Source organism: Pezoporus occidentalis, unplaced genomic scaffold (assembly GCF_034315485.1).
Source record: "Pezoporus occidentalis ecotype Australia unplaced genomic scaffold, CSIRO_AGI_Poc_V1 ctg7, whole genome shotgun sequence".
Taxonomy (NCBI): Eukaryota; Metazoa; Chordata; class Aves; order Psittaciformes; family Psittacidae; genus Pezoporus; species Pezoporus occidentalis.
In genome coordinates this window covers 7,320,811-7,335,928 of record NW_026916052.1, presented here as the reverse complement: position 1 = coordinate 7,335,928, position 15,118 = coordinate 7,320,811, and the positions used below count along the sequence as shown (strand labels likewise).

Here is a 15,118-nt window from a genome sequence, read left to right as displayed (position 1 = left end):
GCTGAAGAAACATTTGTATAATTTTGGAAAGGACTGGTCCAACCTTAGCAGCTGAGCATTCAGAGGAAGTGTTCTCTGCCAAACATACTGGCCTACCAAACACTCATTGACCTCCCCCACCATTCCTACCACCACCACCAGTCCCATTTGTTAGCAGAAAAAATGTGAAGACAGTAAACAACACACCACTACTTTAAACACAGTTAAGCAGGAGGTGCTGCCATCTTGCTCCACTGTTTCTCCCTCGAAACATATGAGAGCTTGCCCAGGGAGGAAGCCCTGAGACACTATTTCTGAATGTGCCAGTCATAGGCAATAACAAAATGGCAGCTGTCAGCATCTCAGGGAATTAACTGATCAAAAAAATCTTTATGCCTATCCTTTTAGTTGATATGAGACCCATTATGTGAGGCATTGAGTCTAGATCAGTGCCCTAAACATTTGTTTTACTGACCTTGCTGGCTATGCTTACCACAGTGAAGAGCACACACAAGAGTTGCTGCAAAGTGCTAGGAAGATATTCGGCCAGGTTTTCAATCACAAAGAAGATCAAAAAAATTTAAGAAAGATAATATGCATTGTTGAATAAAGAGTTTATGGCAGTCCCAAGCCTATTATTAGCAAGGAAAATGTGCCCTTTGTGTATCACAGGCTTTGTTCCCTTTAAATCTTGCAGTACTATTCAGTATCAAAGGAGACACAATCTGTAGCTCAGAACCGCGGAACAGGCCTCTGTTCATTGTAATAACTGCTGTCGTGATACTTGGAAAACGTTTTTCCAGCTTTAACCAACCATTCTATTAAAGATACGTTTCTGAGGGTGGCAGACAACTTATTAGCATGGGCTTTGACCAAAGGCTTTGTTTCTGTTGAAGGCTAAGTAGAACTGAGAAATCTTGTCTAGTAGGAACCACTGCAGTGATTCATGTCCCAACTCCTCCATTGCACACTCTGAAGACAGAGACAAATAAAAACAAACAAACCAAACACAAGAGAGTAAAAAAAGAGTAAACCCAAGTTTTGAATGAATTTACAGTGAAAGATACAAGATTTCACTTCCCTAATTCAGACTACCATACTTCACAAGTAGCAGGATGAGATTACTTCTTACTTAATACTGAATGGTTTAAAAGACTGTGCGCTGCACCGAAACCCCCTGATGACTGGGTTTATCCTATTGTCCTTATAAGGTTAAAGCACTGTCTACTTACAGTGGACACTACTTGATATAATCAGCAGAAATCTACTGCAGTAAGCAGTTATCAACAGGCTTTGTGGACTAATTCCTGCATTAAATTACATTGAAATGCTATGCTTAAGTGAATAATTTACTCCACACTGGGTCTTTAAAACAAAACTTCACAGAATTAAAATAAATAAAGATGAGATGACCCTGATAAAACATAATTACTGTCTTACAATTTTATGAAGCCACAATGGAATGTTTGGAAGTAATTTATTCCTTTCACACCTCAATCATCAAATTTCAATTCTGCAAAGCTTCTAAAACACGTTTTATAGGCAAACTAAATCTTCCCAAGCCATACCACTGAAAGACATCTAACCTAACTTGCTTGTGAAAGGAACAAGAAATTAGAGAACTGCTTGTATTTTGCTTCTGTAAAAAACAGGGAGACTAGAAAGATTAATTTTCTCTTCTGATTAAATGCAAGCTGTTTTCCCTGCAAAATTTGCAAACATTGTATGCAGAGTGCTAACTAAGTATTCTTTCTCAGGCATAAGCAAAGCTCATTCTTGTAAGATATTTTTCTTATGATACTGTTTGGACTGTTCATTATCCACACTCAAAAAAAATGCAGTTTGTCCTTGGTACAAGCAACAGAAAAAAATTAGAATTTTATTTTCAAGAATCCATTCTGAGATTATTAAACAGGTCCAGAAACTTGCTTTTTAAGAATTCTTAGGAGCTTCTTCCACTTGCTCTTTGTCTTATTAAAGTTCCTCATGGGTAATATCAACATAACACCAGTTTAAATGATAAAAGAATCAGGTCTTTAATTCTTAATCCATGATGCTGGTTTAATAAATTACACTGATTTCCTTATAGATAATGACTGAAAATCACAGCAATCTTTTGAAAACAAAAGGGCCAATCAATGCATTTTCTCAGAAGCTATTAAGATCGGAGAGCTGCCAAGAAGCTCTCTTCTATCAAACACCCCTTAAAATGAATTAGGAAAAAATGGCCAGCCAGAACATCAAAAACAGATAGGGTCATTCTTTAGTAACAGTTTTTCTCTGGATGTAAAACAAAATACTCAAACCTCAAATGTCTGCCTAGGGAGCAAGCCAACAAGCATCTATTCATGCAACTAAGATCACAGGATGGATCAGGTTTAAAAGCTAACTCCACAACTATTCATTCTACCTTTTTTTTTGTTCCAAGTTTCATTCTTCAGCAAGATCCACTGTGCTTTCTACTTCAACTACTCTGCATTTCCTTCTGCTTAGAATAACTGACCGAGACACAGAAGTGATAGGCAAGGTGAAAACCTCTCTCCAGGAGAGGCTGCTGCCAATTAAAAATGCTACTTTATACTTCAAAGTCTGTAAGAGTTTCAAGGCTACAATTAGTGATCTTGTAAAGAACACAACTGTTTGCACTTTTATCAAAAGCACAATGAAGCAAAGAACTGTCACCCACCTTGTCCAAAGTTTAAGCAGTAAACGAGTCCTCAGGGTGTGGAAAGCAATACAGAATCACAGAATGCTTAGGGTTGGAAAGGATCTTAAGATCATCCAGTTCCAACCCCCTTGCCCCAAGCAGGGCCACCTTCCACTAAACCAGGTTGCTCAAGACCCTGTCCAACCTGGCCTTGAACATGGTACCTACCTGGCAGATGCTAGACTAAGCTAGCACTGTCCATACTTACACATAGAAGCAAAACAGCACTTTACACATTTTTTCAGGACAGTGTATTTCAAGTCTATACAAAGGTTTTCACTTATGTCAACAATCTGATATAGTCCTTAAATGCTTTGCTGCAAGTTAAGAACAACCAAGCACATGATGATGCTGCTCATTCTTTCATTTTCTCATATAAACCAGATTCTTGCCTGGATGCATTACAGAGATTACAACTATGAAAATATGCTCAGGTTATATTACAGCAGTTCCAGTAGTGAATTTCTTTAAGTGAATTTCAGTTACCATCAGAACAGCACGGACAGCACCATTGTATTTCATATTGGACTCCATTTTAACACCTCTTCTGCATATCAAACATATATGTAAGGCAAGTCACTGAGCATCAAATGTCAGCAAAAGTGAGGTTGTGTTCATTTTCAAAGAGAATGTATTTGTACATGCCACACGAAAGAAACCCCAGGTCTGCGGGAAGAATTATCCGTCTATCTGCCTCATGCTTCGTTAGGGTTTGAACTGCTTCTCACTTTCCCCAAGAAACACTAGAGCATTACCTCCTGTGTTTGATTTACATGGCAAGGTTGTTGGTTGGTTTGGGTTTGTTTGTTTGGGTATTTTGTTTGGCACTTTTTTTTTTGGGGGGGGGAAGGATGGGGGGGAAGGAAGGGGCAGGGACTGCTCTTGTGAGAAGGCACCAGGAGCATCAGAACCAATTCCAGCCACTTCCAGAAAGGACTAGCCACTGGCCAAAGCTGAACCCATCAGCAACACTGGTGCCTCCGTATTTAAGGGTAAAGAATGCTGCACAGCAGCTGTGAAGGAGGAGCAAGAAAAAGGTGACAAACAGCCCCGCAGACACCAAGGTCAGTAAAGAAGGAGGGGGAAGATATGTTCCAGGTGCCAGAGCAGACATTCTCATGCAGCCTGTGATGAAGACTATGGTGAAACAGGTTGTCCCAGTGCAACCCATGAGGGAGCATGGTGGAACACACATCCTGCAGCCTGTGGAGGAGCCCATGATGCAGCAGGTGCCCTGAAGGAAGCTGAAACCCATGGAGGGGACCACACTCAGAAGCAGGTTTTCTAGCAGAAACTGCACTCTGTGGGGGATCCAGGCTGCAGCAGTCTGTTCCTGAAGGTCTGTACCTTGTGGAAGGGACCCCATCAAAAGCAAGGCATCAGTGCAAGGAAGAAGTAGAGGCAGAGAGAAACTGTTATGGACTGACTGCATCACCCATTCCTCTGCACGACTCGGGGTGCAGCAGAAGCAGGGAGGTAGGTTTCAAGTTGAGCCTGGGAAGAAGAGGCTTGGGGGGAAAGTGGTTTTAGTTTTGTCTCTGTTTTTTCACTGCCCGACTCTATTGTTAATCATCAATAATCTTCCCCAAGATTAGTCTGTTTTGCCTGTGATGGAAACTGGTCAGTGATCTCTCAACCCATGAGCTTTTTCATCTTATTTGCTTCCCCTGCCTGGCTGAGGAAGGGAGTAAGAAAGGAGTTTGACACAGACCTGGCAGCCAGCCAAGGTCAACCCACCACACCTCCTAAGAAAAGTCCCAAACGGGAAGAATTTGAGCATATCTTAAGACCTTCCCCTAAAGTGAAGGGAACTTAAGAATGTTTTCAGGTTTTCCTGAGGAGTCATGCATTCCTGGACTGCATGTTTTGTAATACAGTCCACTACAAAGAAGATTGGTCAGTTTGGCTGTTTCAAAGGCTGAAGAACGAATAACACCTACCAGCAACTTCGAAGATTTCATATTTACAGACTTGCTGCAAAACTTTTTTATTTTCTGTTGAGCACAGAGATAATTAGAGTATAATCTGAAGAAATGAAAGTAACACAGGAGTTTTTGAAATGGTCACCATATCATAATTCTTTCCCCTTTTCTGTTTTCTTCCTGCTGTGATCTAAGACAGCTACACAAACCCTGCATGTCTGCCAGGAGACAAGCTTTCTATCTGTGTATGCATACTCTCTGCTGGTCTGGGAAGGAGCAGGAAAGATGGGGAGGTGGTGCCCAAGTTCTGGTAAGAAGCAGTTCAGCCTTGCTCCTTCTTCGAGGAGCATGAAATGTACAGAGAAGAGAGAGCTGAACAAGGAAGCCATAGGGAGCTGGGCTTCAACACAAGGCAATACAGAATCCCTTGGAAGTGCAGTGTTTAGGCACTGCAGGCTTGATGCTGAGGGAAGCATTTCTTTTAAGAGGGTAAACCGCTTGAAGTTGAACACTTCTGTTCCAAGCTCCTAGAAAGATTCTCAAAAACTGTGTCAGGGTAAAGTACAGCAGTTACCTCAGGAGCAGAACACTAAGTTCACAAAAACAGCTGTGGAAGGCAAGGCTTCTTCCCAGCATGTCAAGCATTGCTCTTCAACTGTTTCTCACTCAAGTTTCTGTATTTTAATAAACTCACATATATTTTTTTTTTTTTTTCCCAAAGCACAGTTACCTCCAATTTGCTTGGGAAAAATAAAAAGAGCTGCATGAAGATACTTAAGACCTGGAGGAGTCTTTCAGAGATCAGCCCCAGTGTTCAGTCCTGGGGACCACCGACTCCCTCTGTTTCCTCATTTACTTTATGTGGGTTCATTAATCGAGTAAGTTACTTGTGCTGCCAACAACGGCAACATAACCAACACAAGTCAAACTTAGGGACTAGGCAAGTGAGCAGGACTAAACAGCAAATAAAAATTTACCAGAAAGTACACCCAGAATCTAAGCAGGATGTGGGCTAGGCTGTCACACAAATATAAGCAACCTGGATAATTCCTCAAAAATAACCAGAGTAAACAACAGCAATGAGCCTAGGACAAGCAACTGCATCATGCTCATAGCCAATTTAATATTTGCTCTCATAGGCAACATTAAGTGCTTAGTCAAAGGTAATAAAGCCCACACATTACTGTCATCTAGAATCCTCCTCTATAAAAAAAACAACCCCCCAAAAATGTTTCTACAAAATCACCTCAGTGGATTATCTGGCTTGCTGCAAAAGTACAGATGGCCTATCAAATAACAGAATCTGCATGTCTGCAATAAATAAACCTTCTCAAATATAAATATAAATATAAATATAAATATGTATGTGCCCAAGTACGGATCCTTTTGTGTTTATGATACATGAAATTGTGTACAGAACAGTCATGGACCATTTAAGGCAACTGTATACTTGAAGAACAGGGATTGGAGTCTGCCTAGTTAAGCCACTGGTCATTAATGCATGGCCTGTGAGAAATCTCTCAATGGTGAGATCCACACCATCACTCCTGTGCACAGGAAATTAACACATTAAAAACTACAGACGCAGCAGGAGCAGTGAAGCAGGATGCTGCCACCTGCACCATGGTATTTACCCAGCATCAAAGACAAACAGCAGTACGGCTGATTATCTCTGCACTGGGCATTTCAGAAGGAGATCCAACACAGGAACAGATACCAAGCTCTCCAGTGGTTATTATTAAAACATATATTTTAGAAGATCCCAAAGAAATAGGGGAAGGGAGGAAGGCAGACAAAGGATTATTAAGGAGCTGATATAAAACCAGGGTTATCTCTTTTTTTTTCTTTTCTTTTAATTGTGCTGGGAGTTCAAACATTCTCTTGATAATAGGGAAGCTTTGGGGATAGCAGGTGTCTCCTATGAAGACTTCATGCTTGCCAAATACTCATCACTCTCATCTTGTTATAAAGAACTGTAAATTACATTCACAGCAACACAAGGGTCAGCACAAGGTACAGGAACTGCCCATACTCTCAACGGACAAAATATTTTCCCTGCATCCAAACCAGCTTTAGGTGTGAGGCAACAAGGAAACATGGATGACATGTTTAATTCAAAGCTTTAAATATTTAATCCTCCTATTCTTACCCACAATGAGCTAGTTACAAAGTTAGACTACAGAAGTATCATCTTCTAACTCCAGTTCTGCGAGAGCTAGCTTTCGGCGCCACTGACACATGTAAGGAGTTGTATCCAGGCAGAGGAGTTTCACATCCCCTCAGCAGACTTAGTAGCATGAGCAAGTCCATTTCTGTATGCAAGATCAAACCCTTTACGGATAGGATTAGAAAACGGTGTAGATTTTTGTCAGTTCTTTCATGGATTTATCCATCCCTCTCACGTGGAAAGCTATAGCCATTTAGAAGAGGTTACTGAACTCAGCCTAACAAGATCTGTCTTGCTGTCCCCATCTCACACATGGGGAACTCAGAACAACACTTCAAGAGCTTGTGACAGTCACATGGCAAATCCAAGGCACACCCAGGTCCAGAATTGTAACCTGCCAGCTACCCAGGCTCCAGCTTTCAACACAGACCAGCACTTTTCATCCTCCTTTATTTCCCTTCTTGTCCATGTTCAAGTTTCCCTTGCAACAGCTTCTGACAGGCCAGTATAGACAGCAGAGTGAATGGATGCATCCCACAAGGACCTTCAGTGGCAGCACATAATGCAACACGCATAAATGCAGGAGATGGTTCAATCCAGATGCGCTGTTCTAACAACCCTACTTTCCCTTCCCTTCTCCATTTCTCAAGAAATGAAAATCAAGTATTCATCAACAACTTGAATGGCTCTGTACTATAAACCAGAAGCTACAACTTTAGTATCAAAACAAACATACATCTCTCATTGCTTCTACCAAAGAAGGAATTAAAGGCATTGCTAGGTGCTTCAAGGACAACAATCATCAGCACTGGGAAAAAGTTAATTTTCTTTCCTTGGTATTCTTGACCACTTTATATTTTCTGGAACCGTGATTTACATTTTAGTAATTCTGGATAGCCTCTTTCAGCTTTTTCCTAGAAGTCTAATTCTTAACCTGTGTGGTTTTGTTGTTTTGTTTACTTAAGAAAGCCATAAAATGCAACTAATGAATAATACAGAATTTTGTGGCAGCAAAAATCTTAAAAAAAAGATCTGAAAATTGGCAGAGATTGGGCATAAATCAATGAACTGAAATAAACACCATGGTGGAAGTACTACTGGTTTACAAGTGAGACTCTCACCACCAGCCTGTGAACTGGTAACAAATTTTCTACTGTCCCCTCAGAAAACAGCATGAATACTTTTAACATAGTGTCTCTCACTGAGCATCTCTATGGCCTGCTGGCAACAACCACATTCTCCCACTCGGTGGATCTGAGCCCCGCTGACAATACTGCCACAGACACAGTGGGGTGGGACACACCACATCCTCCATGCTTCTGAATCACAGGGATATGAGGGAACAGTGCTGAAATGTGAAGGGATAGAGCAAAAGCTTCCAGGACAAATCACAAGATGTTGTTGATAGTGCTAGAAACAAAAAGTGCCATCCACCTGATTACAACTCCAAGTGAGCTATTAGTTTTTTTGATCTTCTATTACAGTAGACTGCCTCCTTCAGCTAATCCATTTGCATATTTTTAACTTATAGGAAATAACATCCATTAGCATGCTCTTTGAATACTGAGTAAATGTTACAGAAAAACACAAGATATTTTTTAACCTCCAAATATTAATTTAATTTGGCTGTATACTATCATATGACACTTGAGAGTATGAACAAGATGTAACCACACCAAGATGGGATAAGCAGAACACTAATATTTATTCATTAAGTGTTTTCTAATGCTTCTTTCTGTAGAAAATAGTTCAGCTGGAGAATGAATGTGACAGCGAAGCTTCTAGATTTATTATTCAAAGAAAACCAACTCCTGCCTTAAAGAGGTAACACCCAATACTTAGGGAAACACGTCTTACAGCTGAGATGTGTTTGACATGGTTTCTAAAATAAATGCCGGCTTCACTGTAAGGCTCAGCTGCACCTATACACTACACAATCAGACATCCAGATTGTGCTGGGCTCAGCAGTAGCAGTTATTTTTTTCTCCTTCTTAGTAGCTAGTGCAGTGGTGTGGCTTTGAGTTTTGGCCTGGGAACAGCGCTGATAACACCGATGTTTTTAGTTGCTGCTCAGTAATGTTTAGTCTGACCAAGAACTTTCTAAGTCTCATGCTCTGCCAGGGAGGAGGGAAAGCCAGGAGGAAGCAGAGACAGGACACCTGACCTAAACTAGCCAAAGAGGTATTCCATACCACAGCATGTTATGCCCAGGACGTAAACTGGGAGTTACCCGAAAGGGCAAGTTCACTGCTGGGTGGGGCGAGGTATCAGTTGGCGGGTGTGAGGTGTTGTATTCTCTTCCCTTGTTATTTCCTTTATCATTATTATTATTGGTGGTAGCAGCAGTGATTTGTGTTATACCTTAGTTACTAAACTGTTCTTATCTCAACCCGTGGGAGTTGCATTCCTTCTGATTCTCCTCCCCATCCCTCCGGGAGCGGGGGAAGGAAAGAGGAGGGAGTGAGAGAGCAACTGTATGATTTACGGCTGAGCTTAAACCACGACACAGATGCCAGGCAAAAATCCAAATAAACATGGTGGCTGCCTAACCACATTTCAGTGGTCCCATTCTACACCAGGTTTGACTCACCTCTGCCTCCAAGACACAAGTGTTCAGAATTATTTTGCTATACCACGAACTCAAAATACTTCCAGCGTCCTCATTTTCCTGATCATTAGTCCCCAAACAGCCTTATTTAATTTGAGAACTTCAGAGAATAAAAGCCTTCATCACAATCCCCAGATTTATCAAGTCCAATAATAAAGGGAAGTTTCATTTTGGACCTGATTCAAATCCTGTTGAAGCCAAAAGAAACCTCTTGACAAGCTTCAACAGTCCTTGTTGTTCAGAAAATATTATCCCTCAAAACCAGTCAAATGAAATACAACTAATTAATGCACTTGTATTCTCAGCACCTTAGCCAGGTCTAAGGTGGCAAAACCACCTTAAACCTCCAGCAAAATCATTCAGAGATAGTGTTTGATCCAACAGCACTTAACCTTACTGGATGGCAAGTGTGCAGATGTTACAGTTCCTAAACATCCTGGTAAGAATCCAGTAACATTTTTATAAATTTTGCACTAAATTAAGCATCAGGTGCTTCAACATCTACCTGGATTTTTTACATCTCTGCACCATTTCAGGTGCCTAAATCTTTTTGAAAGCCTTGCTTTGAGCATTTGTCCTGCTAACTTCAAATAAATTTGAGACATTTTGCAAGGCTTAAATTCAGAATAAATCCTTTCTCTGCCTCCATCTTAGGTGAAATGCAGTATTTATGCACACTCTCAGAAGTACAGGCATAGGCGTGTGAAAACCAGTCAGTGACACACTGAAGGCTCAATATAAAAATAAAAAATGTAAATGTCTGTGCAATTTTAAGCACTGTTTAAACATACCCTCAACCGTAAAACAAACTAAAGCCTTTGTGACTTAAAGGAGGGAAACCTCATACATGATTCAAGTGCAGGTGTAGGCTCCTGCAGGCAGAATGCTTCCAGACCTTCCAGAAGTATAAAAGCAACATCTGTAGTAATGGTATATTCTGAAGTGCTGAAAAACATGATTAAAAGGCAAACTGTGATGCATAAAGAGAGGCATAACATGGAGACAGGGAAAAACAGGACACAGTTTTAACTTTCACACAGTAGTTGACAGTTTAAATTGATAAAAAGTCACATGTCAATTCTACACACAGACTTCCCCCAAATATATTCTTTCCCCATCTTTAACAGCAGGGTTTAACTCAGCTCTTCCCCTTTTCCTGATAGGTAAAAAAAATTGCATAATCTGCTAACTGAATTGCACAGGCAAACCTTTTCGTTCACCTGAATCCTGCTGGGAAAATATGACTGAAATTTAACTGTTGTTGGTCAGATTAAAAAGAAATCCAGTGCACACCAGAAATTTTTCAGGCGTTAATAAACAGTCACAGATACATGTGAAATCAGTGTGCTTGTCCCCGCCTGCAGCTCCTTCTGCTAAGTGACCTCTACCTCTGACTTTCCAGCCTAGAACTGGTTAATTGTCTTTCTCTGTTCCTGTTATTTATGCTACAGCAGAAACCTCAAGCCAGGTCAGCTCTTCTGCAAGTAGCAGAAAATGACTTCAGTGTTAAGCTCTTCATGGCAGAATATAACCAGACAGACAGAAGGGCTGAAAGTGCAAACGGAGGCAAAGGAGTAAAAAGGCTTTTTGTTCAAAATGAAGAGCATACCACTAACAGGACCATAAACCAGCATCTCCCAGTTGTGGGATCACTACAGTTGTTCGACAGCTTTGCCTGGATCCTAACATATGGTTTATTATGTACCTTTTCAGGAAATCCATTACAGCCATCATCTTTTTTTCACATTACCAAAGAAGGTTTTCTTCAGCATCTTCATCCTTGCCACACATACAGTTATACTCATTCATTTCTGTTTCCTCTTCCCCTGACCTTACCTTGACCCTACCACATCTCTAGTCCAAGGCTCTGGAGGAAGACAGGGGAAAAGTATAAAAATTAAATGAGTCAGCAGTTTCTGTGCAGCACACAAGCATTAGTCAGAGGTGCTCAGGGTACTCACCACACAGTCAGATGTGAATGAGTTTAAAACCACCAAAAGATTGGTGGGCAAACTTTCCCAAACACCTGAAACTGAATCACTGGGCAAAGCAAGCCTGTGGACAAAGCACCTGGGGAAAAAACACATACTGGGCTGCTACGTACCAGCGCCAAAACACAACAAAGTGTACAGGGTATTGCTCTCAGTCACATTTCTAGTTTCTTCACAAAAAAAGTCCACTGCATTCAGTACAGCTAAATCAAACACACCTCAGAAGAAATTTGCTTTGACTCACATAACATGTTCCCTAACAAAGGCGGCCCACAGTTGCAAAAGCTTTCACTGACTAAAGCATAGGCACACTGCACAACAATGCATTGTTGCCTTCTTGTTCATCTGCTCCCTTCCCTGGGCATATCAACAGCAGCAGTAGTGACACAATTAGTTAGGGAAGTGCTCTTCTACATCATGCAATGGATATTTGGCTTTTTAAAATTTAAACCAGAATTACTAATACAAGTTCTAAGGCCCAGAAGTGCATTTTTGTGATACGGGAATATCATCTTGGTAACCTCACCACAGCTGTGACAGTGTCTTCCTGCACCGAAGAGATTTCAAGGGGTGTTACTGCCGGCCTTCACCTTCCAACAATAAAATCAGGGTATACAACTGAGAACAGTAAGCTGCCTCTTTTCAGCAGGGCAGAGCACAGGCATAGGATTCTCATCAAGTTCCTGTAAGAGAACTCTCCTTCTACACAGGTCTTCTCTGTTATGGAACAGTAAGTGCACTAAACTGTAAATGATGTACAACTGTCATTCCAGGAAAGCATGCCTCATTCCAATGCAAAGACGCTTCAGTGCCCCTGGATTTTGGGTGGATAGAACAAGACTTGCTGAAAGAAAACAACCTCCCCACCAAACTGACACCTCCTGGGTCTCAACACACTTCATTACCATGCTCTGGGCATAGTGTTCTCTGTTCTGTGACTCTGGGCAAGCATTATCCTCACTGTGTAGTTTCTCCACTTCTAAAATATAATACTAAAAATCTGTTAAAGTACTTGCCAACAACACAAGCAAACTTTGCTCAAGAGCAACCTTTATCCATCAGCAGTCTACAATATTTCCCCTGCTCATTGGAGGCTTTCTGTTTTATTCTTCCACATGAATCCTGGCCGTCTTGTCTTCCAGAAAATGCGGTTGAAGCTACATTTTTAGACACAGTTTATTTAGGCATTGTTATGCAAAACATTAATAGAAAAGAACAAAGTTATGCATAATATTTACACAAATTCCTAAAATGGATCGAAATGTATTTTAAACCACTGTATTTGGAAAAACACAACATTAGATCAGATAACAGCTTGAGAAAGCTGTTGGTCAGTAAATGACAGGAAACATCTACAGCACAAGCAACTGCTTTAGTGATCCACTCAGTCAGTCTTTATACAGAGATAGGCCTTGTTTACCATAAACAGTCCTCTGTATGTCTGCAGTAATCTTATCATTCACATGAGAAGTTAGAGAATATGGCTGCAATAGTGTCTCTACTCCACCAGCTTTTAATTCTTTTGCAATTTAGTGAGGTGATTACCAGTACAAGCTGAGGCTACAATCACCTGGCACAACTTCCTGAGCTGGATACATCGCTGGTTTTAACAAAATGCTTGAGGGGGTGGGGAGGGGGGGTTAGTGGTGGGTTTTTTTGGTTGTGTTTTTTGTTTTGGTTTGGTTTTTTTTCTGAGAATGTTTCTTGTATCCTTCCACTTCTTGTATTGTCAGTTTTGACACAGCAGCAAGGCTGCTCTCCAATACAAGTACCTGCATAAGGTACAGCATTCTTAAATGTCTACACACGCTCCAGAAACACAACTCTTAGAAATGCATAACAAAGATACAGATGAGAAGTTTCCATATGACATTGTTCAAACAGATGCTTTTCTTGGTTGCTTCTTTTTAGATATGCAAGTGCTCACTTGTTGAAACAAATGCTACAAAGGGTTACTTCGTATTTAAACAACACCCCCCTCAGAGTTCTCCTTTCACCACTTGGTATCGGTCGACAAACCTTAAACCAGTTTGTGGTTGTTACCTAATTCGGCTTAAATATCTCTAAGAGACACAGGGAGATGAAGGGCTTTTACAACACGTGAGCACATCACCAGAGAGGCAGGCTCCCCAGTCCTCCGCCCAACCACGGCTCACGCTACCTCACCTCATCGGCACGATTTTCGGTACCATGTTAAAATCAGCCACCGCGACCTGTGACTGTAACTGCACGCCTCTCCACACGACCCCCTCCCGCCACGGACAAGCGCCTTCGGCGAGGAGGAGGCACCGAATAGGCGACCGCACAGGACCGTTTCCACAGCAACCGCCCTGCCCGCACCCTCCTCCCGCCATCGCCAGCCCCGCCGGGGCAAGACCGAAAGGAAAGTGGAAGGGGCCGCGGTGACCGCCCGATCCGGCCCGGCCGTCAGAGGCCCCCCCTTCAGCGTGCAAAGGCCGCCGCCGCAGCTCCCCCGTTTCCACGGAAACACCGGCACGGGCCGCGCTCGCCACACAAAGGGGGCCCGCGGACAGCAACAAAATTCTCGGCGGCCGCAGGAAAAACGGAGCGACGGGGCCAGGCGACGGCGGCGGCTGAGAAGACCCGGCCCAGCGGCGAATAAATCAGGGAACTTCTGTCCGCAGCCCGCCTCCCGCCCAGCCGCGCCCCGCCTCGCTCGCACATCCCGCCGGCGGCTGCCGGCCCCTCGGCTTGCCGCGCCAGCGCGCCGGGAGGTGGCTGTTTTAGGAAGGGAGCTGGGACGGGGATGCTTCAGGGCTGCTTTTTCCGAACGAGACACCAGGGCGGGTGGAGAAGGGCGGCCCCACACCTGAGGAGCTCGCCGGCCGCCAGGGAAAGAGCACGTACCTGGCGCCGCGGGACCTTGGCATGCGCGCCGCGCTGAGGCACCGGGAGCGACAAGGCGGCGGCCGAGCCGCACCAACTGCCACTAGTTTGCACGCGCCGGGAGGCGGCCGGCTCGGGCGGGGCCGCCAGGCTCCACCCGCCGGGCGGCTCCAGGAAGAAAAGGGCGCCCCTCGCCTTCCCTCCCCATCGGCGCTGCCATGTCACTTCCTCCCGGGGCGGCGGGAGAGGGGCGACGGCTACCCCGCACCGCCTCCCTCTGCCCTGCGGAGCGCCGCCCGACAGCGAGTGGAGCGAAGCGGGAGGGCTCTGCCGCTGGGGAGCGCGGGGGGACGGCGGAAGGGCGGCTCTGAGGGGGAAGCGGCGGCCCCAGTCCCCAAAGGGACGCAGCATCCCTTTTACGGGGGTAAAGGCGGAGGGGGGCTGGTTGGGCCGTGGCCGCAGCGGAGTACTGCTGTAGGGCAGACTTGCGGGGTGAGGGGCACCTGTGAGTGCCTGCCACTTCCCGCAGCACCTGGGGAGCAGTACCAAGGCCATGACCAGAGCGCTGTGGAGAAAAATAAATGCACATGGCAGTCATCCAAGCACCGTGTACCCTTACTCACAATATTCCCTCTCTGAAAATGCGAACATACACTGTGGAGCTCTGACTGTGGAGTGAAAAGCAGCTTCCCTGAATAGTAGCAAGAACCGAGCCTGTTAAACACCCTAAGCACTGGAAGGTGGTAATGCATGGGAGACCTCATAGCAGCCTTCCAGTATCTGAAGGGGGCCTATAGGGATGCTGGAGAGGGACTCTTCATTAGAGACTGTAGTGATAGGACAAGGGGTAATGGGTTAAAACTTAAACAGGGGAAGTTTAGGTTGGATATAAGAAGG

General features: G+C 43.6%; 1 protein-coding gene across 5 annotated transcripts in view; it reads right to left on the bottom strand.

The window, feature by feature from the left end:
• AGPAT4 (1-acylglycerol-3-phosphate O-acyltransferase 4) overlaps positions 1 to 14,499 on the bottom strand; it is an 84,073-nt gene extending 69,574 nt beyond the window's left edge. The window contains exon 1 of one of the 5 annotated variants that reach the window (XM_062641876.1): positions 14,243 to 14,499. Coding sequence is in view for 2 of the 5 variants with exons in the window: in XM_062641879.1 (XP_062497863.1) it covers positions 10,231 to 10,381 (151 nt within the window). In the remaining 3 variants the exon portion in view is untranslated. Of the gene's footprint in view, positions 1 to 472; positions 492 to 10,230; positions 11,391 to 13,540; positions 13,676 to 14,242 lie in introns of those variants that run through there. The other 4 variants (XM_062641877.1, XM_062641879.1, XM_062641874.1 and 1 more) reach the window with 4 other exon arrangements.
• Between the last annotated feature and the right edge of the window lie 619 nt (positions 14,500 to 15,118).